This window comes from Falco biarmicus, chromosome 14 (assembly GCF_023638135.1).
Source record: "Falco biarmicus isolate bFalBia1 chromosome 14, bFalBia1.pri, whole genome shotgun sequence".
NCBI classification, from domain to species: domain Eukaryota; kingdom Metazoa; phylum Chordata; class Aves; order Falconiformes; family Falconidae; genus Falco; species Falco biarmicus.
Genome location: NC_079301.1, coordinates 9,522,601 through 9,544,208, shown reverse-complemented (window position 1 = coordinate 9,544,208; position 21,608 = coordinate 9,522,601). Strand labels below are relative to the sequence as shown.

The 21,608-nt window shown below is 47.7% G+C and overlaps 1 protein-coding gene across 10 annotated transcripts in view; it reads right to left on the bottom strand.

Moving 5' to 3' along the window:
• Positions 1 to 21,608, bottom strand: part of MBNL3 (muscleblind like splicing regulator 3) — a 97,828-nt gene that overhangs the window by 57,174 nt on the left and 19,046 nt on the right. For 8 of the 10 annotated variants that reach the window (XR_008825415.1, XR_008825416.1, XM_056359359.1 and 5 more), the window contains exon 2: positions 6,357 to 7,393. The exons of 1 other annotated variant lie outside the window; for it this stretch is intronic. Coding sequence is in view for 6 of the 9 variants with exons in the window: in XM_056359359.1 (XP_056215334.1) it covers positions 6,357 to 6,530 (174 nt within the window). In the remaining 3 variants the exon portion in view is untranslated. Of the gene's footprint in view, positions 1 to 3,264; positions 3,377 to 6,356; positions 7,394 to 21,608 lie in introns of those variants that run through there. One more of the 10 variants, XM_056359367.1, reaches the window with a different exon arrangement.

Below are 21,608 nucleotides of genomic sequence, written 5' to 3'. Positions count from 1 at the left end.
TCTACCTCTGTACTGATGGCAGCAACCTCTGTGCTGTCCGTGTGGCCCCTCCAGCTCACATCTCCACGAGCCCCCAAGAAGCCCTCTATGTTGGGATGGGTCTCATGGCTTCCATCAGAGCTACACAGTACTCCCAGGACTTCCTCCACTCTTCCAGCAATGAGCTGAGAAGGAAGCATCCCTCCAGGGTAGCACTAGAACTAGACTATGCACCAGGAAACCTATGGACATCTCACCTTTCTTGCCACGTTACTCCTGGACAACACCAGGTTTTACAAAGCACACATCCTTGGAAATGTGAAGGTCAAGATGAAGCATTCCCTGTTGAGGCTGCTCCACTGCAGAAAGACCAAGTAGAGATAAGGACAGGGCCAACCTCTTCTTATTCCATAGCATGCCTCAAAAATCTCCCGCTTGCTTTAAAGCACAGACACGGAATTCCTCCCAAGGACTCTCCCTTACATCTTTGAAAACGGCTAGCAATTTGTAAGGCCTTCCTGCCCCTTGCTGTCCCTGCAGCAGAGTCACCAGTCAACACCAGCCTGTTTCCAGTTACACGTGTTCATCACCCAGCACCTCTGCCCAGAGCTACATCCAAGGGGACTTCAGCTCAGACGCTGGATTTCGTATTCAGCGTCTACGGTGCTCTGTCCTCCTGCCACCCCTGCTGCAGAGGCAGTAACCAGCAACAGAGAAGTAAGGGGACAGCTCAGGGAAGGAACCTTTTGAATGATGGCAAGATTCACCAGTGCTCATCTGTCACGGTTCAGCTGTCAAAAAGTCACAGATAAATGAAGTGAGACTACTGGGATGTCAGAGAAACCCATGGATAATGCTAAATAAATCAAACATGCTGTGCACAGACCTCTGTCCTACCCAAAAATCAGCTAGGCAGATTAAAGCAACAAGGTATCTCTTTCCCTGGGAAGTTGAACACGTCCAGGAAGGTCACACACCACCCAAGTAACCAGCCTGACCCCAACAGAGAGCACCTGCAGTCCAGACACAGGGGCAGGCCTGGGAGATGCCCTGCCACAGGCACTGCCAGGTGAGCTTCTCCATCAGTAGTCATCAACCCACAGCTGTGCCAAAACACTTCTGGAGACATTGCAGAGAGCGTATGCAGCACGTGTGCCAATTAAATTAAGCTGTGAAAACACAGAGCTTGTTGTAACCCATAGACAAGAAGGGATCAGGCCTAAATATTTTTTTTTTCATGGGGTCCTCTGTTCTCCTTGAAGTCCCACTCTCCTTTAAGGGAAATACAACAGCAACGGTTTATAAATGAAACTGAGTCTAAGTACATTTTCCCCCACTTTCAGATGTTTGATTCAGCAGTTATAAAAAGCACTTATGATGTGCCGTAAAATACACGGGCATCCAGACAAAGCAGAAAGCTGCTGCAGATCTACTTCTCATTACCAAATGCTGTCGCAGCACAGGTAGGTGCCTTAATGACCAATCGAAAAGTGAAGGTTTCTCACAAAGGTGACTTGGCTTAACGCTGCTCATCTGGTTTATCTGCATCTCCATTACACTGAGACATGCAGTCAGCGTGTCTCCAAAAATATCTCTATGGCTTTGTTTGCTTCCTTCTTCCTCTGTAGAAGTGTAACCATATGCTAAGTTTAGTGGGTGTTTTTAGTTGTTTCTAGTTTGGAGTTTATTTAAGGCGGGGGGGGGGAGGAAAAAAAAAAAGATTTGATTGCAAACCAGCAACAGTCAGAAATAATTCTAGTCAAGTCAGCATTAGACAGGTACAAATTAGCATGAAAACTGTAAGGAACAGCCGCAGGTACACTAGTTTCAAGATCATATGGTATGTTTATTGCCCAAGCACAGTGAACTTGTTAAGACTGCCAAAGGATTTGGAATACTATTAACAGACAATAACACTTCTTTTAGAAAACAGAAAATTTAGACAAAACTGTACTTCTAACTCCTGATTTTATGCCTGTTCACAGAACACACTTTTTTTTTTTAACACAGAACTGCTTTGAAACATGCAATAGCTTAACAATGCTTTTTAAATGAAACCTCCCAAAGACAAAATTCATACCCCTGAAATTTTCACCACATTATTTTCTGTCTTTCAAAATGATCTTCCAAACTTTCATTTTTGTACAGAAACACCTACATTCATAAAGCAAATTAAACCCTAAAACCTCCTGCTCTGAAACCTCCGAAGAATCAAAAAAATCCCCCACCCCACAGCACAAAGCCGGGCTTGGAATTATATTTTTTTTTAAAAAAAAGAAAACAACCCATGAGTCCATAATGCAGATGCCCAAACTGTGTGCAGTATAAATTAAAGTCTCTGTGAACACCTGGTGTGCATCACGTACTTATTTTTATATGTCATTATCTCCTAATGCCCTGTCTCCCAGCTTACTGCTCCATTAGTGTTTCTAGTGACCAAAGAAGATGCTTTTTTCCTTCCTGACATCTTTAGAAACTGAAGAACTGAACTAACAATTTGCTGGCCAGGGAATTAAGAATCAGACAGCCTCATATCACGCCTGCCTGATCCAGCCTGAATAGGAAGGTTAATGACTTGATGAGCGCTTGCAGACAGCCCCACCACAGCGCCGCGACAAGCCTTTGTGCGCACTGCCATGAGCCAGCAAACAGTGTCCTGACCCTTGCAAAAAGCACCAGCTACGCGCAGACTGGTGCTCACCAAGCCCAGGAGGGAAGCTGATGAATGAACCCAAAGGCCATCTGGGTTTTCAGCGATGACAGCACGCTTCTCCGCTTTGCTCAGAGACTCAGAGGTGCCACGGGATCTGCCTAGGAGGTACCACAGAGCATCGGCTGCCGCCCAGCAGCCCTCATGATCTCTTCTGCAGGGGGGGTGGCTGGCTCTTGTGCCTCTGGACTGCCCTCCACCAAGCAGTGCAGCTTGCCTTCCATTCACACAAATTAATTCAGACAACACTCTTCTTCCAGAATAACGAGGAGGGAAGCGCGAGTAGAGAGTGAGAGCTCCCTTGGCATCTGATTCAAATCTGTGAACAGCTTCTCACAAGGAACTATTTTTAAGTTTCATATCAATCTGCTTGAGAAAGGTTCCTTCTGCTGCCTACAAATGTGCAAACTCCCCCTTCGAAGAACCACAGCTCAGGACAGCAAGATCCAGCCCTGCACTTCCAACCTAATCAAGACCCAGTATTTCATGACCAAAGCACTGCACAACCACACAGCGCTCCTGCAGAGCATGCCCTGGTGAACCCCACCCGAGCATCACTGAAGCCCCCCCATTACCTTCAGGAGTCCTGTGTGTTCTTCACAAGCTTACAGGTAGCAGACATTCACCCGTGAAACAACCCACACTGAGGCAGTCTGACTGCTTCTGGAAGCATTGCTGCTCTTACCACTGCAACAAAGGCAGAACCGCTATATGAGATTGAAGGGAGGAAAAAAAAAAAAAAAAAAAAAGAGAGGAAAAAAAAAGGAGAAAGCAAGGTGCAGTAAGCGTATAGTGCAGTAAGCGTATAGATGCTGTGCGTGACCTGACCAGCGAGGTGAAACCATTGTATGCTGGGTTATCAGAAGTTCCTGTGTGAAGACATTGTTCAGGCTTAAGAGGTCTGTGAGGAAAAAAACAACAGCACTGCACAATGGATGCAGATAAGCAACCTCTGAACAAAGCCCTGGGTGACTGCAAGACAACGGGAAAACTTATTAGCTGCAAGCATCCTATATCCTGTCTCCAATAAAGCAACACAGATGTTCTGCTAATGCAGGGCGTGAAAAGATGAAACGAGCGCTAAGCAGCCATCCTCCACAGGAGAGAGGATAGGGTCAGTGTTCAACAGCTGTCAGAGGGAAACTGCGGCTGAGCGCACAAAGACATGCACAGGATGGGCATGAAAAGCCTCTCCCCTTAACAGGCCTGAGAATGTAACACCTCTCGCCTCACCAGCGAGGGAGGCCACCACCGTTATGATCATGAGTCCCTTGACACCCCTGCAAACAGGGCTTTGCAAGCCCAGCTCTGGCCCAAGAACAGAAAGACTATTGTTGGAGAGTTTAGTCACCAGGGCAGTTATCTCCGCTGGGAAACACACGGTGCACGCACACACGCACGTACCGAGGCTGCAGCGCTGGGGGCCTGCACCTCTCCAGGCACAGCAGAACCGGGGCTCTGCCCCAGGAGAGCGCTGGGACCCGTGGGACTGGAGGAAGGAGGTGCTCCGAGACCCACCGCTCGTCCGAGAGGTGGGGTGCAGAAACAACCCCACCATCAACCCGCGGCCAAGTGCTCTGCACAGTCTGACCTCTCTACCCAGTGTACTTGCCAAAGGCAGACTGTCGGCCGTTCACAAGGCTTTCCTAAGCCTGAAAAATCTGGAAAATCTTTTCCCTGGAAAATTCAGGCCACTTAACTAGCACACACTGGGCATCTGCTACTGTGTCAAGAGGAAACTGCAACAAGAACACCATTTCACAGCCAGTTACATGGGAAACACACTGGGCTGTAGGAGATCATACTACTCCTTTGAATTTTTTTATTTATTTTTTTTTTTGCTTTCTCAACATGGTGTTCTTCATCCCATTCCCCACTGCTGAAGCAGAAGAAGCGTTTGCTCGTGCCAGTGGGTGGGATTTGAACCCCAGCTGCCCATAGACCTGGTCCTGCACATCTCACAGCCCCAGCTGTGCAGAGAAGAGCCAGCACGGACAGCCTGGGCATGCCGCAGACACTGCATCGCAAACAGCACACAGGGGGAAGCATCACCCAGAGGGTGACACCAGACTAAGCGCAGCCCAGAGCCAAGCCGAGCCAAGCCGGGCGCTGCACAGGGAACACTTCCCCACGACACTGCAAACATCAGGCAAGTTCTGCAAGGGGCACAGTACTACCCACCACAGCAAGACAGCGCTCCTTTCAGTTCACAAATAAATGCTATAAGATGTAAACATATTAATCACTTCATTCAAATTATCTGCACTGCCACTGGCTACAATTAACAAAATTTCAAGGGCATGACTTTTTTTCCCTCTGATAAAAGTATTTTTGTCTCTCACTGTCAGCAAACCAGCAATGTAAATGAACATTTGAAAGTCACTGTATAACTAAGCGTCATCGCATATAATCAGATTAAAAAGAACAAACCCGAATGCAAATAGGAAGCTTGAGCTTCTTGGTAAAAGTGAACAGAAGTAAAAATATGAAGAAGCCACAAACAGCAATAAAACAGATAAACCCGTGTCAGCCTGGATCCAGCCCCAGTCTGAACCTGTGCATACATAATTCCACCAGTTCTGTTACTCATTACGTTCATAAAACTAAACTCAAATCTTTTCACGTAACAGTTGAAGTTCAAGGAAAAACTTTTAAGCTTGTAAAATTTATCGTATCCCTTCCAGAAACTCAAACAGGTTAATTACTCTGATCAAAACATTAAACACAATGTCAAGAGCTCTCAAAAGCAATCAGTTATCCATAATGTCTCAAGGTTTTTACAACCCTATTTAAAACAACTTTGAGGAGCCACACTTTCAGGAAGAAGAAAAAAGCAGTGCAGATGTTCCTTTCCTGAGAACCATGGTGCAGTGACCCTGAACAGAGATGCTTACCTCCCCCCCTCCTGGGAGTCCCCCAGACCCTGCCCCGACTCAAACCCCGGGTATCTGGTAAATTTTGAAAGTCACCCCTTGAGATCCAGCAGTGACAAGCAACCAAGAGCCATTTACTGCCTGCAAAATCGGCTCTGCACAAAGGCTCAGCTGTAACTCCGACAGGCCTAGCAGAGCCATCATGTTTGCGTGTCCCTTGCACAAACCGTTCTCCCCAACACCCATTTTTCCAGGAGTACGGCTCTCCAAATATTTTGGCTGTTCCTCATCTACAGGACAGCATTAGAGTGCATCTGCAACTCTGTCTCCAGGAAATACACATAAAGCTGATTATCTTAAAATGCTGCTTTCATTTCTGCTCATTAAAAGCACATTTCAGATCCCCGTGCCGAATGCGCAGCCAACGGGCTCTGGACACAAATGAAAGCACCGGGTTTCAGTTCTCCACTTTCCTCATTTCAGTTTCATTTGCTGCCCATAACATGCATTCTCCATTTCGAGGACAGCTATATCAGACCCGAGCTCCCACCGGAAAACACTCTGGATAAAATCCTCTCTCTCCCTGCGATGCCTGGCACCCAGGCAACTGCACCCGATGCCAGACACAGCCCAGATTTCAGGAGCTACATCCCATACCAGCAGCATCCTCCCTGCAGAAACAGAGCAATAAACAGTTGTTCTGCACATCCCGCACCCTGAGCACGCTGAGCCGTTCAGAAGAGAAGGAAAAAGCAAGTGAGCTTAGGTAATGCACGCGTTAAGGCAGTCCTCACCTTTAGGGAGTCAAAGCAGGCAATAACTCGACCATTTTCCACATGGCAACTCCGTGACGGATGGGCGAACTTGCACTCTGCATCAGACCGAGAACAAGTACCTCTCTGAAACTCTCGACACACTTCTAACGTCAGCCATTTTGTATCACGAACCAGGGAAACGTTTACAGCCATATTAAAAAAAGAAAAATTAAAATGCAAGCAATCGCACCCTTCTTCAGGGCAATATTTACTGCTGATCTTTTTTTTTCTTCTTTTTTTTAAAAAAAGGGTAAAAAAGTGAATTCAAGTTAAACGTGAAGAAATAACTAACTTGTTGCTTTGGTAGAACTCCTATTCATCAGCACTTAGGTTTTCATTTAAGTCAAATCGTGTTTGTTTAAACAAGAATTAAACATAAAGCCAATCATAAAATAGAAATCTTATCAGAACAACTGAAAATCAAATTAGAGGCCAGCTCCTAAAAGTGCAATTGTAGAAGTTAAAATACAAGTGTTATATTTTGTGCCACTGCCGAAGTTACTTGCAAATAACTGGCAGACTTTCAAAAGAATTCTGTGCTCTCCAGTTAATGGTTTCAATTATTCTTGCAAAAAGCATATGCTGCTGGCAGCACTTCAGTTTGTGGAATGGTCTCGGTCCTTGGGGAGAAAACTTCGGGGGTTTGGTTTGTTGGGTTTTTTTTTCCTTCTGTTTCTTGCTTCTAAAAATTACGGTTCGCGAGCATCAAAACAAGCAAAAGGATGTCTGATTTTTTTTTTTCCCTCTTTCTTTTCTTTTAAGTATTTGCTACATACTCGGGGGGAAGGAAAAAAAATGGCTGAGCAAACTGCGTGTAGATGGGGGAGCAAAAAAAAAAAAAAAAAAATAAGGGGGGGCAAGGCTGGAGGAGTTGCCGTCAGGGCACGAACCGCAAGCAACGCCGAATTAAAAAGAGAGGGGCGGGGGAGGGGGGGGGGGGGGCGAGGGGCAGAGAGAGGCAGCCCTAGACAGAAATCCAAGCAGCGGTGGCTTCAGGAAAGGCACTTTTCAGCAACCTGCAGGAAAAAGAGAAACAGAATCAGCGCGGGGCCGAGGGCCGCCCGGCTGCCCAGCCCCCGGCGGTGCGGCGCGGCGCCGGCAGCCATTGCCCGCACCAGGGGCACTGCCCGCACCGAGCTGCGCATGGGAGCGAGCAAGCGACCAATGGCGTGCACCCTTGCAGCAGCAGGCGCGGGCAGCCGACCAATAAAAGAGCCTGTTTCATAGCGGCCCCCGGCTGGCAGAGGCTGGGGGTTGCGCCCGCCGCCCGGATACCGCCCCGGCCCAGCGCCGGCGGCCGGCTGCGCCCACCCCGCGCCCTCCCGGGAACGGCATCGCGCTCTTCGGTTTGTTTTTTTTTATTCCCACCACCACCACCTCCATTAACAGGCCCCCCACCCCCCCTTTTCTGTAGGAAACGTGCAGGCAGGAAGAGCCGCCGGTGGCTTTCTTGTATACAAAGCAGGAGGAGCTGCCGCAGCTCAGCCCCCATCACCCCCTGGCATTTTTAAGGTGTTTTATTTAACCCATCGCCAGCCGCAGAGCTGCTCCGCCAGCAGCCCGGGGATGGCACACGCAGCCAGCCGGCTCCCAGTCACTCCTCTAGGGATTCAGAGCCTACAAAACGAAAAGCAAACGCAACAGGGAAACCTAAGCCACACACACATGGAAAAAGTTAACTCGTTGCTCACAGCTGTAGTTTTCCACCAGACTAAAGGCAACTCGAATTATTCTGACTCCCAGCAACTCCTGTTATACAACAAGCAACTTGAAATGCATTCTTGTTCAAGGCTTCCTTGGCATCCACCAAAATGTTAAGCTGTCCCTAGAGTTTCCCACTCTAATATTAGCTGTACCAATGCTGCCTGATGGATCAAGCGGCTTCCACGTTCCCAAAATCCAGCCCTTTATCCTCCCAAAGTACAGCCACCCAGTTTTGCAAACAGCTGACAGGCTCCTGTGACTGTTATTAAGACTTCAAGCTTTCACAGGAGAAGAACCTTCAACTACAAGAAAAGGAAGCTTAAATTCCTCTTTCATTATTGGTGTGTTATTGCAATTACATTGATCAGTAACTGAAACCTACTGCAGCTGGAACAGTCAAACAATGCTACCAAGGCAGAAGTGTGGGAAGAGGCTGTCAGCAGCAGCAGGGGGTGGGGCACAGAGGCTGTTTGATTCACAGATCGAATTATTTCACACTAAAAAAAAAAAACCAATCCCAGCATTTGTTAAACCTACATTGCAAGTATTTTCTAGGCTAATTAAGAGTCAAGTTCATAACAAAAAACTGTCTGGATCCTCGCAATCCAGCTTGCAGCATCAGCTCAAAGGTTAGTCTGACCCATGCTTCTGGAAGGACCTTTGCATTTTTGCACATCAGGTGGGGAAGAGAGACTGCAAACATCAGATTTGCTAAGCATGTTTTAAACTTCAAAGGGAAGGAAAAAAAGCACATCTAGCCACGCTCACATCTTCTGGATTCTGTAAGGAACAGAGATGCTCTAAATCAATTTCAATTTTGCAAACAGAGCAAATTTATATAGGAATCCCATTCACTGATGTGTGGGCTCCCCATACACATGAGTTCAGCAAGCAGGAAAAGATGTGCAGAAACCTTCTGGAGGGAGCTAGGGACTAGCTGGGTGCAGCTCTTAAAAACAAGCTAGAACAGGTCAGATATGGGTGGGGATTAGAAAGAATGCTCTCTCCAAAACTGCTCCGAGCAGACTGAAATACAACCATCTTGTGCATTAAGTGCCTATTCCACAGCTTCAGCCTCCGAGGGAAGCGAGGGTCTGTTAATGCTGGGGCGTGAATGTGGTGGGTCCGAACTTCACACACAGTTACACCAAGAAGTACAGTGAGTGAAGTAACATGTGTCACTTCCCAGCCCCGCTGCCTTGAGAAATCCCAAAGAATCTAACAGCCCAAATGTTCATCTTGCCCTCACCCATGCAGCTCAGAAGCACACACGTGCACGCACACACAGGTACATCTGCACTAAGCTGCTCAGTCCTCAAGGTAGAGGGAATCACGTTAATGGTAGGCAAGTCAAATGATTCCTACAAAACATTAAAGTACAAATATCAAGACCATTCAGATGTATCAGGAAGTATTCAGATACATGTAATGTGGTTGGTATTTTATTTTACAACTCTGGGAGGGGGACAACACCAAACAGAAAACTCTGAAGGAATATTTGCCAATGTCCTGCTGATGACTTTCTATCATCTCAGACCCTGGGACTAGGGCTCCTGTACTGGGGGGAAGCCAAATAAACGATTAAATTTTTAATACATGGGGCCTCAATACTGCAGCCTGCATGCCAACCAGCAGAGCACAGCAGCAGCACATGCTGCCCCATCCCTTGTTTGCTGTGCACTCAGGACAGCGCTTAAGCACGTGCTTAACTTTGAGCCTGCCGATAATCTTACTGGAAAGAAGAAAACCTGAAGCATGTACTGAAGTGCTTTGCTGAATCAGGGCCTAAATAAACGAATCTGCTTCGCAGGTTTATCAAGGCTGGGAGGCCAGCAAGCACAGGCAGCAGTCACCGCATTTTGGCTTATGTGACCACAGCCCAGAGGGGCACGAGTTGGGCTTTTCTGCAAGTCAACAAATACAGTTCTGTCAATGTTTGGATTGCTGCAAATGTCCTCTCCGTGTGGCCATAGGGAAAGCCAAAAACACGTGCATGCAGAGCTGAAATCACACCGAGTGCTGTATAGTGCTGCAGCGAGGATCCTGTGCGTGCTGTTAAAGGGTAACACACATCATACAGGGACCCACCACTGACACTATAAACCTTCAGTTCTACATATTTTAACTCCTGGCAGCAAACAACTGCATTCTCACCATGATGCATCCTTAGAATTCCCTTGTATTACCTTTTTATTTTTTTTTCTGGGGAGTGGGGGTGTAATTGGCATTGTATTCACTTTGTTCTCCTACTTCTTTCAAATGGGAGGAATAAAAGCATCCATGCCAAAACCAACATACAACAAGGATTAAAAAGTAGCTCCATAAAACACAGCCTTCGTTAGCATGCAGGAAATACAAAGGGTAGGTGCTGCCTTTTGAACCCTTCCCAGCACGCCGGATCCGTCTGGCAGAGCTCATCTCCTCCGCTACCAGATGGGCCAATCTCATTTCAAGAGCAGCGGCATCAAAGCTGGGGAAAGCAACAGAGCAGAGAGGAAAGCCTGTGGCCTTTATCCCTGCAAGGGAACTGCACCATCCCTGAAGCCCCTGCTCCAGGGCCACTTGCTGGGCCAGGCTCTAATTGCCTGAAATGCAGGACAGGGCTTGCTCCAGATGTCAGACCCAGCCTTGCAGCTACCGAAGTGGAGGGGAACAAGGGCAGTCTGAGGAGCGACGGTCACGCCAGGGCCTGCCTCTGGCGGGACTGAGATGCCCTTGCTGCCTGAGGTAATGTGAGGATGAGCGTATTCACTTGACACTCAAATTCCTCCCTCTTTCCACGAAACCGATCCCCTTCCACTGACACCCCGCATGGATGTCAACTCATGAGGACGCTTCCTGACAGCCAAGTTCAGAGATGGTAATTTATATGACAGAGTGGACTCAAGCAGCTCCCAAGTGTAAATGATGCTATTTAAAAGACTTTTTTTATTATTTGTTTGGGGGTTGTTTGTTGTTTTTTTTTGGGGGGGTGGGGGGGGCGAAGACTTAGCAGAAGTGGCAAGGTGGGTTCCTTATTTATTTTTTTTACAATTTCCCGGTCATGACTGCTCAGATGAGAAGCAACAGTGCTGTTGCCCTGACAGCCCCGGTGAGCGAGAACAGCAGCTACTCCCCTTTGCCTGAAGTGGAACAGGGACAGTATGGGCAGTGAGGAGAAACTGGAGCTTTCCCAAAGCCAAGTTCCAGCCATGCCTATGTGATGACACCCATGCTCCTCTCCTCAACACAAACCATCAGTACACAACAGAGGAACTGAGGATGCCCCTGAGTCCAAGCTCAGCCCTACTGCTAGACTGCAGTATGCTTTACCCAGTTTTGCAAGTTATGGTCAATGAAAGCTCAGACCCAGCCAGCCTGGATGGATGCAACACCCTGGAGGCACAGTAATAGAGAAACTGTGCTCTGAAGCTTGCGAAATTCAGACCTCAAATCTTTCACCAATTCCACTACAACTTACAACACATCCCTGAACTATTAATGATCTCTGGGTGTCTAGATATTGTTGGAGCCAAAAAAAGACCTTTATTTATGGCCTTTCCTCAAAGCACTAAATTCAGCTGGCAGCACAAATGACAGTCTCACTCATCAGTCCTTGCACCTTTGAGACTATTCTGTAACCTCAGCTTTTCATTGCCCCTTAATGGGAGAGCTTGGTGCACCCACCGCCCCCCTCCTCAATAAGCTGGAATGGGAAACTCCTCACTCAAACCGCAGTGAGATGCTTCCACTAGCAATCTTCCAAATAAATGCTGTGTTCCTGGAAACACTGCACGGCAGAGAGAAACATGAAAAATGAAAATAGGACATTGAACTGTTTTGTTCTGAAAGAGAAACAAAATCTTCAGAGGAATACCACCACCCATCCAATAGCATTTTCACATTCCCATAAAAAAAAACCAGACCTGAGCTTTTCCCCCCCCCAGTCCTTTCCTTCTACTCTACTTTCACAGCAGCAATAAAGAAGAACACATGAAGCTACATTCCTGCTCTTCAAAGGAACCAAAAAGATATAGTCTAGGGCAAGATTTTACTGGGGATATGGGGATACTATACTAGTATATTTATTGGCAGCAGTACATGAAAGAAGACAACCCACATTTGTGGGGAGCTTTCAGAGTCTGGGGGGGAATAAAAAAATATTTCCATCTAGGACCCACCGAGCCAAGAACACGATGCCACCGGTTCAGTTGGCTGACATAGAAGCTCATTTTGGACCTCAGAAAAGCCCATGGCAAGTTAGGTGCTGCCACGACTGGATCACAGGGCAGCTCTGCTTTGCTTCGGACTGGCTCAAAAATGCTGTACAACAGCAAAAGAAACCACAAAAATAAAACCCGTAAGGTCAAGGCATGGTTTCTCCACCGCTGAAGTCCCGATTACCAAGGTTCTTATCCTGTATCACACAAAACCCAGCAGTGCCCAGATTCCTATAGACTCCAATTCCTCTGCTGTTGCAACACGGACAGTTTGCACACAGCGGGGCTGCCTCTGGCATGGGCCAGCTCCCACCCCCCACGCTCAAATAGGCTGTGCACTTGGGACAGGAGCCATCTCTGCAAACGGCAGCTTCTCGTCGCCTGTGTACTTAATGGGCTGCAGCATCGAGCCTGAAGAAGGTCAATTTATTTTCTGCTGCCTGCAAGAGTTATTTTTGCTTTCAAATTAGAAAATAATATTCTATTTTTTGCTCTGCCCCTCATACTTTAAAAGCAAAGACTTTGGGGATGCGGTAGACACTTTGAATATTTCCTTTACGAACATTCCGTACCTGGACGCTTTCTCCCTCGGGGAACAGTTTACTTAATTTAAGGTAGACCTTTACAGCTAGAAGAAAATAAACCTTCTTTTGTTCTTCTACCAGTTACTCAGAAAAGGAGCAGGTTTCTTCTACCATGACCATGCATGAAAAGTTTCCGTTCAAGGTCTAATTGCAGATGTTGGGGGCCATGAATCACCAGGGATCACACACCGTGCCAAAGAGTCTGCTCAGCCCTGGATGCCGTCTGCTCAGAACAGGACGGCAGAACCCACACATGCAAATAAAACCACCCCCCAATGCTGCTGCAATGAAAAAGCCTCTTTGGCAGGACACAAATCCACTACAGAGGTGGCTGCGTGCGCAAGGTGGATGTTTGGCCATGCAAATATCACACGTCTCTGTGCTGAAGGAGCCACTAATGCTCCTCACTCTTCCCCCACACTTGCTCATACTGCTGGCCTAGAGCGACTGGGTTACTGGTCGTGACCTCTATGGAAACAGCAGCACAAGAAAAAAATCCTCCCGCTCCTTAGTGGGGAAGGCTGCACATAGTGCAGCCCACCTCTCAGAAGGCTCGCTAACCTCGCTAAAGCTCCTGGATTTATGGCACCCCAGAAGATGGCTGTGGTGCTCTGCAGGGATAGCAGTGCTGCTGCCCTCAGGAAAATGGATCATCCATCACTTGCTCCGGGCACTTCCCACTGCTCATAGCTGCCCTGGCATGACCTAGGCACCTCTCTTACCCGGCGGAGAGTTAACAGCTGAAGAACAGGGGCAGGAAAGAGGAAAAAAAACCAAACCAAACTAATAAAGCACTGTGGGGGCAGGAAGCCCTGTACTGCAGAGGAAAAAAAAAAAAAAAAAAAAAAGTACAAATAACTTGGGGAATTTTATCCTCCCTTGCATACATACAATTCTCCACATTTACACCCTGCAGCAAACAATCACAGGAAAAATAAATGCCAAGTTTAAGGAAATAATTGGAAAAAACACCCTTTGTTTCTGAAATCTACCCTTCTTCACTGTGGACTATGGTGCTCCTCTTCCCTCAGCCACCTGAAATCTTCACAATCTGTTTTCCTTCTTCATCAATCTTCACCACCTCTTGTTCACCAAATTTTAAAGAGCTCCTCTTCCCTTTGCTCCTGCAGGACCAGCTCTTCTCCAAAACACTTCCACAGGCAAACGGCTGGGAGCTATTTGCCACTATCAGCTGGGGATTTCTAAGCCAAAAATGCATTACAAAAACATTGCAATTTAAGGAGCTTTTTTGTTTATTTGTTTGTATTTGAACAAAGTCACAGAAGCTGCTGTGCTGGACCCACACGTGTGCCTCACCAGAACAAATACCTTTCCATAGGGTGTTCCAGGGCAGCATGCGGTATGGTGCTTCAGCGAAACAGGGGGAAGTTCCCTTTGAATAGATCTGTTGTTAGAATAAACCACACGCTCATTTTTGTTCTTTTGGGCTTTTGATTTCCTGCCACCAGCTTATCTGGGACCAGTTAGAGGATAAGACCCCTTTCCTACTCCAGCTCTCTGCCAGGAGCGACGGTGACCCACTGCGATCCCACATCTGCAGGATATGGGCATTCCTGGGGGATGCTCTGCTCATCAGGCAACCAAGCGGGAGTTCTGCTTGAGCCAGGCTCCAGCACAGTGCCCATCGCACCCCAGCCACTGATACACAGAGAAGGATGCTCCCTTCTGTTGGGACCCACCCGACAAACCCTTTCTAGCTTCCTATGGGAGGCAGCTTCCCAGTACCAAGGGCCAAGGAGCTGTGTTAGAGCAGGGTGGCTAACCCAAAAGAAGCATTTTCTCTGTGGTGCAGAAACAGCTACTGAGCTGCTGTGAAGCAGTGCTAAAATCCTCTGCAGTGCCAGCAGCACTTGGGAGGGGTTAGGACCACAATTACACCAGCTGCAAACACAAAAGAAAAAAAAAAAAAGTTGGCAGGGATCTCTGGAGGTCAGCTAATCCAACCCCCGTCTCAAAAGCACAGCCAGCTTCAGAGGTGGATCCTTCCATCTCCGAGCACAAAGAGAGCTGTCTTGCACAAAGAGAGCTCAACCGAGTCAAACAAATTTACAGAGAAGACAGGAAAGGCCAAGGCTCATTAAGGCTTGTTCCCCACCACGTAATCATAAGAAATAGGATCAAGCAGATGTATCCCACAATCTATCTGATTATCTACTCAGTGTTCAAGAAAACCCCAAGGTCCTTGCCAATCAGGTAATTCTCTGCGTGTTTGGGCAGGCTGACGGGGACATGCCTTTACCCAAGTACCCTCCGTGGGATTCTGCTGGCAGGAATGACCTACGGGCCTCTTCTAAACCCCAAGCACAGCCCTAGTCCTCAAGCCAGGCAATATTCTCCATTAAGCAGGAGAAACACTGAACTAGAAGCCCAGCTCAGGTCACTGTGCCGCAGAGGAGGCCTGGGGCTTTGGGGAGGTATCAGACTTGCTGCATACACAGAAGACCTGCACAGGTCTGGTGCTTCACAGGTGCCTCTGCCCACATACACGTAACTTGCGCCTGGAAAATTCCTGCTCCAGACTTATCAATCACAGAGCCTGCTGCTCAAGGAGACAGATTTTTCTCCATCAAGAAGCCATTTTCAGTTCGGGTCCCATACTGCATCTCCTCAAAGCACGTATGTGCTCCTACACACACACACGCTAGTTCCACGCACTACCGTGTTAGCTGTCCTACCTGGCAACCACAGGCCTGCAGAAAGAGGCGACAGCATTTGGACAGGGGTCCGAATTCTCTCTCAGCTGGAAGAATTCACAGAACACAAAAATAGTTTTTCTTCCAACATTCTTTGTACTGAGCGCTTGGATAAGCCATAAGTAACTTGGCAGCAAACCAGCTTGGTACAAACACAGAACACCAGAACACAATGCAGTCATCACAAAGCCACCGCTCTGGGCCAGACAGTAATTTTCCCCTTCGTACAGGGCAGGCCTCCAAAGTCTTTATGCTACTTTATACTACATTCAAGTCCATCTGAATTACACGATATGCTAAAAATGAGAACTCGTGCACAATAACCCAAACACCTATCATTTACGGGCTACACGGAAGCGCATACTGCACACAAAGGTGCTCAAGAAACACTTCTGAATTGTTTCGTAACTCGGGAATGGGGAAGCCTTGACTTACTCCACAACTCAGACCTCTTAACAGCATCCTCAGGTTGCAGATATGATGACAGGAGACTGAAAGATGGGTAATAAAAGCATCCAACAGATAGATTTTATCCATCCAAAGGATAAATTCCTTCCAGGATTAAAAGGAAGAAGTTAGACCACACAGGCAACCAGGAAAAGCAAACATAGTGACATCTGAGAGTGTATTTTCCACTTACACATGCCAGCAGCCTAGTCACAAAGGCATTATCATCACACAGGTAGTCACCACAGGTCACCACTTAGACAAGAAAGATGCTCTAGTCGCTAAGTGCCAGACTGGGACCCTGGAAACGGGCTCAAACCCTGCTGCAGCCACAGGTGCCACAGGTGGCAGGTCGCTTAATCCCTCTGCAAACAGGGGCTGTTACGTCCCTCTCTCAGTGACATTTGGCAGATAAAACCCAGGAACAGCAATCAGGCATTAAGAAACTACTACAGCAGAGGCTGTATAAGCACTAGATGAATAAGATCTGTTTCAGACCCCACAGTCATTACAGTATGAAATAGGATACAGGAGGGGGAGCGGAAAGCATGCACACACACACATCTATCTGCCCCATTAATCCAGCAGGCTGCAACAGGATGAAAGGCATGTCCAACAACTCCAGTCTTGCTTGCGCAGCAATAAGCACCCTCCCAGCATGGAAGGGAGGCACTGCTGTAGTACATGCAGGGAAGCATTCGAGCTAAGAGGCACATGGAAGGTGTAAGGGCCAGTTCTGGCAGTGTACTTTGGCATCAAGTGCCACCCTCTCAGCTAGTGGCCAGGGGCTGTCTGCCGGGTGCCCCTGTGGAACACAGAGTGGTTGGGGATGCATGTGGAGAGGAGGCAACAAAGTTAAGCCCTGTAAAAGGCAAGGGGAGGTCAAAGTCACCCCTGAGGCACTCCCCAAGCCATCTGGAGTTAGTGTTTTGGCTTCTCCTGCCTTCCATATACCCTAAAAATCTGTTATTTATTGCTCTTCATCTCCCCACCAGGTGGATGAATCAACTTTTCAGGGACTGAATATCTTCTGTTCTCCCTGAGATGCCTGAGTCACGGACACCAACTGAAATCCTCAGATCTTCAATTCTTTCCTTACCTTCCTGCATCTGTAATGCGACAGCCTCTGACTTCTCTCCCCTGTGGAAGTCTTAGTGACCTGAATTACTTCCAATTTCCCACTCAAGGCCCATGGTGTGCTTTTCTTCCAGAAAGCATCCGACACAGCATCAAACTACTGAATCACAACCAGGAGCCTGAGAAGGTGGGCTCTTGCTAGGCAGGGCAGACGTACAGATGAACAGTGCCTTTCACGTGCCCAGTCCTTCCTGCCACCACACCGCAGTCCCCAGCCACCCACACGCAAACACACAAGCACCCACCCCTGCCTGGTTGGGTGTCTGTCAAAGCTGGCTTTTAAAGCAGCAGACAAAAAAAACCCCCAAACAAATAGGGATATGTTCCCTCAGACCTTGAGTGTGCGCTCTGAACCACCATCCATCAATGAACTTATTTCCCCCCATCCAAGGGAAGGAGCTTGTGTGATGGCAGAGGGAAGAGGGGATAGATGGCAAGTGGAGTCTTTGCTTTAATTGGCTGCTGTTAAGAACATTAGAAGGATGTTTGAAGGAGAATGATTACAGGCAGAGTGCAGAGGAGGTAATCAAAGGTGTCCAACGAACTGAATTTATGATGTGGCTTAGCAATCCATCACCTGGCTATCATTCTTACGTACATGCACATACCTAAGCCTCAAAATATATTTAGCTCGGGGGGTGTCTGGAAAAAAGCAGCTGTTCTTGCAACCCCAGCTTACACCACTTTGCTCCTTACAACATTACAGAAGCAATTTATTTCAAATCCGGGAAGGAAATCAGTTCAGCTATAAAGGATAAATTGTTTTAAAGTCTTCTAAGTATGAGGACAACTTTGTTTACTAAATGCATACAAGGGAACATACGCATACAGCACAAACTCAGCAGTGGAAATTTGGCTCCCTGCAATTCCCTGTGATATAGATGCATTTTTTCCAGAGGAAGTCCAATGGTCTTGTTTGTTTTCACCACTAATAAAGGAGTTCAATGAAATTTTCTATTGGGAAAGTCTAATGAGGTCAGAACAACAGAATAAAGTAACTAGGAAGGAATGTACTTGCATTTTATTTTTAGAATAAGGATAAAGGTGGGGCCTTGCAAGACGCAGGGGATGGGCCTGTTTTGGCACAGATGGCCAGGCTGGAACACTTGGTCCCGTGAGCTTGAGGGGGTTTTGTCCTTATTTTTGCAACAGCGAATCCCTTGCCGAAATCAGCAACAGGAGAGTGGAAGGGTCCAGCTGGGAGAAGAGCAGAGCGATGCCTGGGGACACACGGACAGCCACAGCAGCAGCAGCCGCCCTGGGACCAACGGCAGCTGGGCAGCCCTTAGCCGTGCTCCCCTCCTCAACCTGTTTCCCTTTCTTTCCTGGGAAGAGGACCACCTTCAGCAGCTCTGCTGAACTGGAGATCTCTCTACTTCTGCACGTTAAAGGGAATCCAAGTTACAACAGGGTGAGCATTGTGGAAGGAATCCAGAGCAAGAGCCTGATGCAGCCACAGCAAGGCACGCTGCTGCAAGGGGAGCAGCCAGCAGTATGGCAGGGAACACTATTTACTCTGTTGTTAAGGCTGGATGTCAAAACCCAGCAAGACAGCCTCGGGGAAAGAAGAGACGGGCCAGAATAAGGCTGTGAAAATGAAAAGGAAGGAATAAAGCTAAATAAAAGAACAGAGGCGGAGCGGGAAGTGGCTTGACTGGGATAAACAGGTAAGGAGGAAAAAGGGTGCATTCAAGAGCAAGCAGGCCATGGTCTGTTTCCTGGCACCAGCTAATCTGATTGGCACAGAGATACAAGAAACAGAGGCTTAAACAGCTCATGGGAGCAGACCTTCAGCTGGGGAAAGCCATCATCACTCAGCAATTAACTCCCTCCCAGGCTCTGCCCCTAAACCCAAAGCACAGAGCTGACCCACCGAGCACTGCCAACAAGAACAAAGGGGATGAAGATGAAGCATCTTTGCAAGGGTTAACAGACAGCAGAGAACAAGCTGTTCCATGCATTCATGTCAGGAAAAACAAGACCGGGACTTGACACAGACACCATACACATGTTGCTTTGCCAGGATCACCAGAGCTCAAGTGAAGCAGCAGCCAACTCTGACCGCTAGGAATGACACTGCAAGGAGCTTCACCCTAAAATCTGCAAGGACAGAGTTAACCCAGGGGAGTATCTGGTGGGGGTATAGTTTAGGGAACACCAAGGCATCCAAAAAGACTGGAGACTAGTATCTCTGCTCTGTTTCTTGATTTTCTCTCTAGGAAAGGAGTAAGGGAAGGCTTAGTAGAGGGGAAGCATGCAGGATTAGGTGTAAAGCACCCTTTCACCCCTTCTGTGCTTCCCAGAGCTGCAGGTCTCCTACTTGTGCTGAAGATACAGGTGGAAACAATCCAGCAGACTGGCACCAGAAGTACAGGAATGGTTCAGGCAGGGCAAGAAAATGCTCCTTGACAGGCAGTCACGGGAGGTGGGACTTGCCCTCCAGCACGCAAGTCCTCAGACATAATGTTTCCCTTGCCTGCCAGTCCTTCCTCTGCTCCTGTCTGCAGGCAGGTGAACGCAGAGGGAAAGACCTCCAAGCAGCAGGAGAGTGGAGAAATGACCCTCCTTCCAGCTGCAGACAAGGAACCAGCAGCACCCACAAATGCCCAAGAGTAACAGCAAGGCAGACACACACGATCCCCCACCCCAATGCTCTCCAGCCTCACACGATTTCTAACTCAGGACTTCCTGAGCCTGCTGTGGTTTGCCTGCTCACTGCTCCCCAACCAACTCCTCGCTTAGTACTTGACCAGCCTCTCCAGCACTTGTGCGAGCTTTGAGTGCCCACAATACCTTTTGGCAAGGATCGCCACAGCCCCACCATGCCTCATGTGAAGGAGGAAAACCTCCTTTGGAGTCCCTGGCCACAATCACATCCTTATCTCCCTGCCTTCCCCCAGATGGTTTTATGATTTGCTGCAGACCGAGTAGTCTCTTCCCAAAGACACATGCTTTTAGGGACTTCCAGTATCAGCAATGAAGTTAAAAATCTATGTACAGCAGTTTATAAAGCTTATTTTCCTCTTAGGTAAAAGGGAGTGTCCGAGTGACACAGAGTAATCATGGGATGAAATGCCACATTGCCAACCCTTTCTGGGAGCTCGATGCAGCAAGTCTCATTTGCAACCCCAGACTTGGGAGAAAGCTTGCAATTAAAAAAATTAAGTGACCTTGAATACAAGGACTACAATTTAACTAACCTGCATTCAGGCTTTGTTAATAAAAAAGCTCTTCTATAGGCTACAGCACAAAGGCACTTTTCCAAAGATCAGGTTACCTCTGCCCAGCGATGTGGCGGTAGAAATTTTAGAGACCTTTATATAAAAGCTCCAAGAGAGTCCTCCTCTGCAGACACCTCCCCGCCTGCTCTTCACCTTCCGCTCTGCAAGGAGCAAGGTAAGCTCCAGCCTGGCTCAATCCATGGGTAAGGCAGGGCTTGCAATTAAGCAATAATGATCACAATCACAAGGCATTTTTAAGGGACTGATGACCAACTGGGTGGGGTTACATTACAATCCATTAACCTAATCAGCATTTAAACCTCAGGAACTACACAGCAGAGGCTGCTACTGGGATTATAAAACAAAATGAGAACATACTCTTAAAACGTGTCTTTCAAGGCTCTGGAGAGCCTTACAGCTACGTCTTCACAGATAATCACATCACAGGTACAGGACAAGGTTAGCAAATAACCGCCCAGAGCTAATGAGCCACTTTATTTGTCTTACCTAGCTGAGAAGTGTTTTTTACCCTCCATCCTCTGGTAATGTTACCTTGACAGGTGCAGTGCCCGTAGTAAATACTATGTCTGTCCCATATTCTGAATTACCCCTTTAGGGATAACAGCAAAGATACATATTCAGGGAATAGATGCTTCCTGCAGCCTCCTGCACAGCTCACAGCATCAGAAAATTAAGCTGGCTGGAAAAGCAAAGCCTGATGCTGCCCCTTAAAGCAGAACCTGTTTGGTGTTGTTACTCATAGGCCACTTACATTTGGAAGTTGCTACTCTGGAGCCTTTTCTGCTTATTTCTTTATAGGATTATAGGGCAAGGGAAAAAACACAAACTTCAAAGAAATGCCCTGGAAATGCCGTGTGCCCTAGGACACCCCATATATCCCACCAGCAGTAGCCTAACTTTACCTCTCTCCTTAATTGCTACTTTAGGTCTTAACAAAACATCAATTGCACGCCTGTGCTCTTATTGACTAGCTGTGCTATCACTGAAACATGGTGGCAGCTGATAATTAGTGTTTTTAACTCTTGGGAAGTCTTTTGTATGGCAGTACGCCCTGCTGGGGTCAGTGTTAACATGCAGTCCTCACTCCCCTGGAAGGCTGACTCACCGGCTAGAGGACCTCGCGTAGATATGTACGTCTGTGCACATGGATAGACCAGGTTATTAGAAGTGCTATCAGGCCCAAACCGTCTTGCCTCCCTCTAGG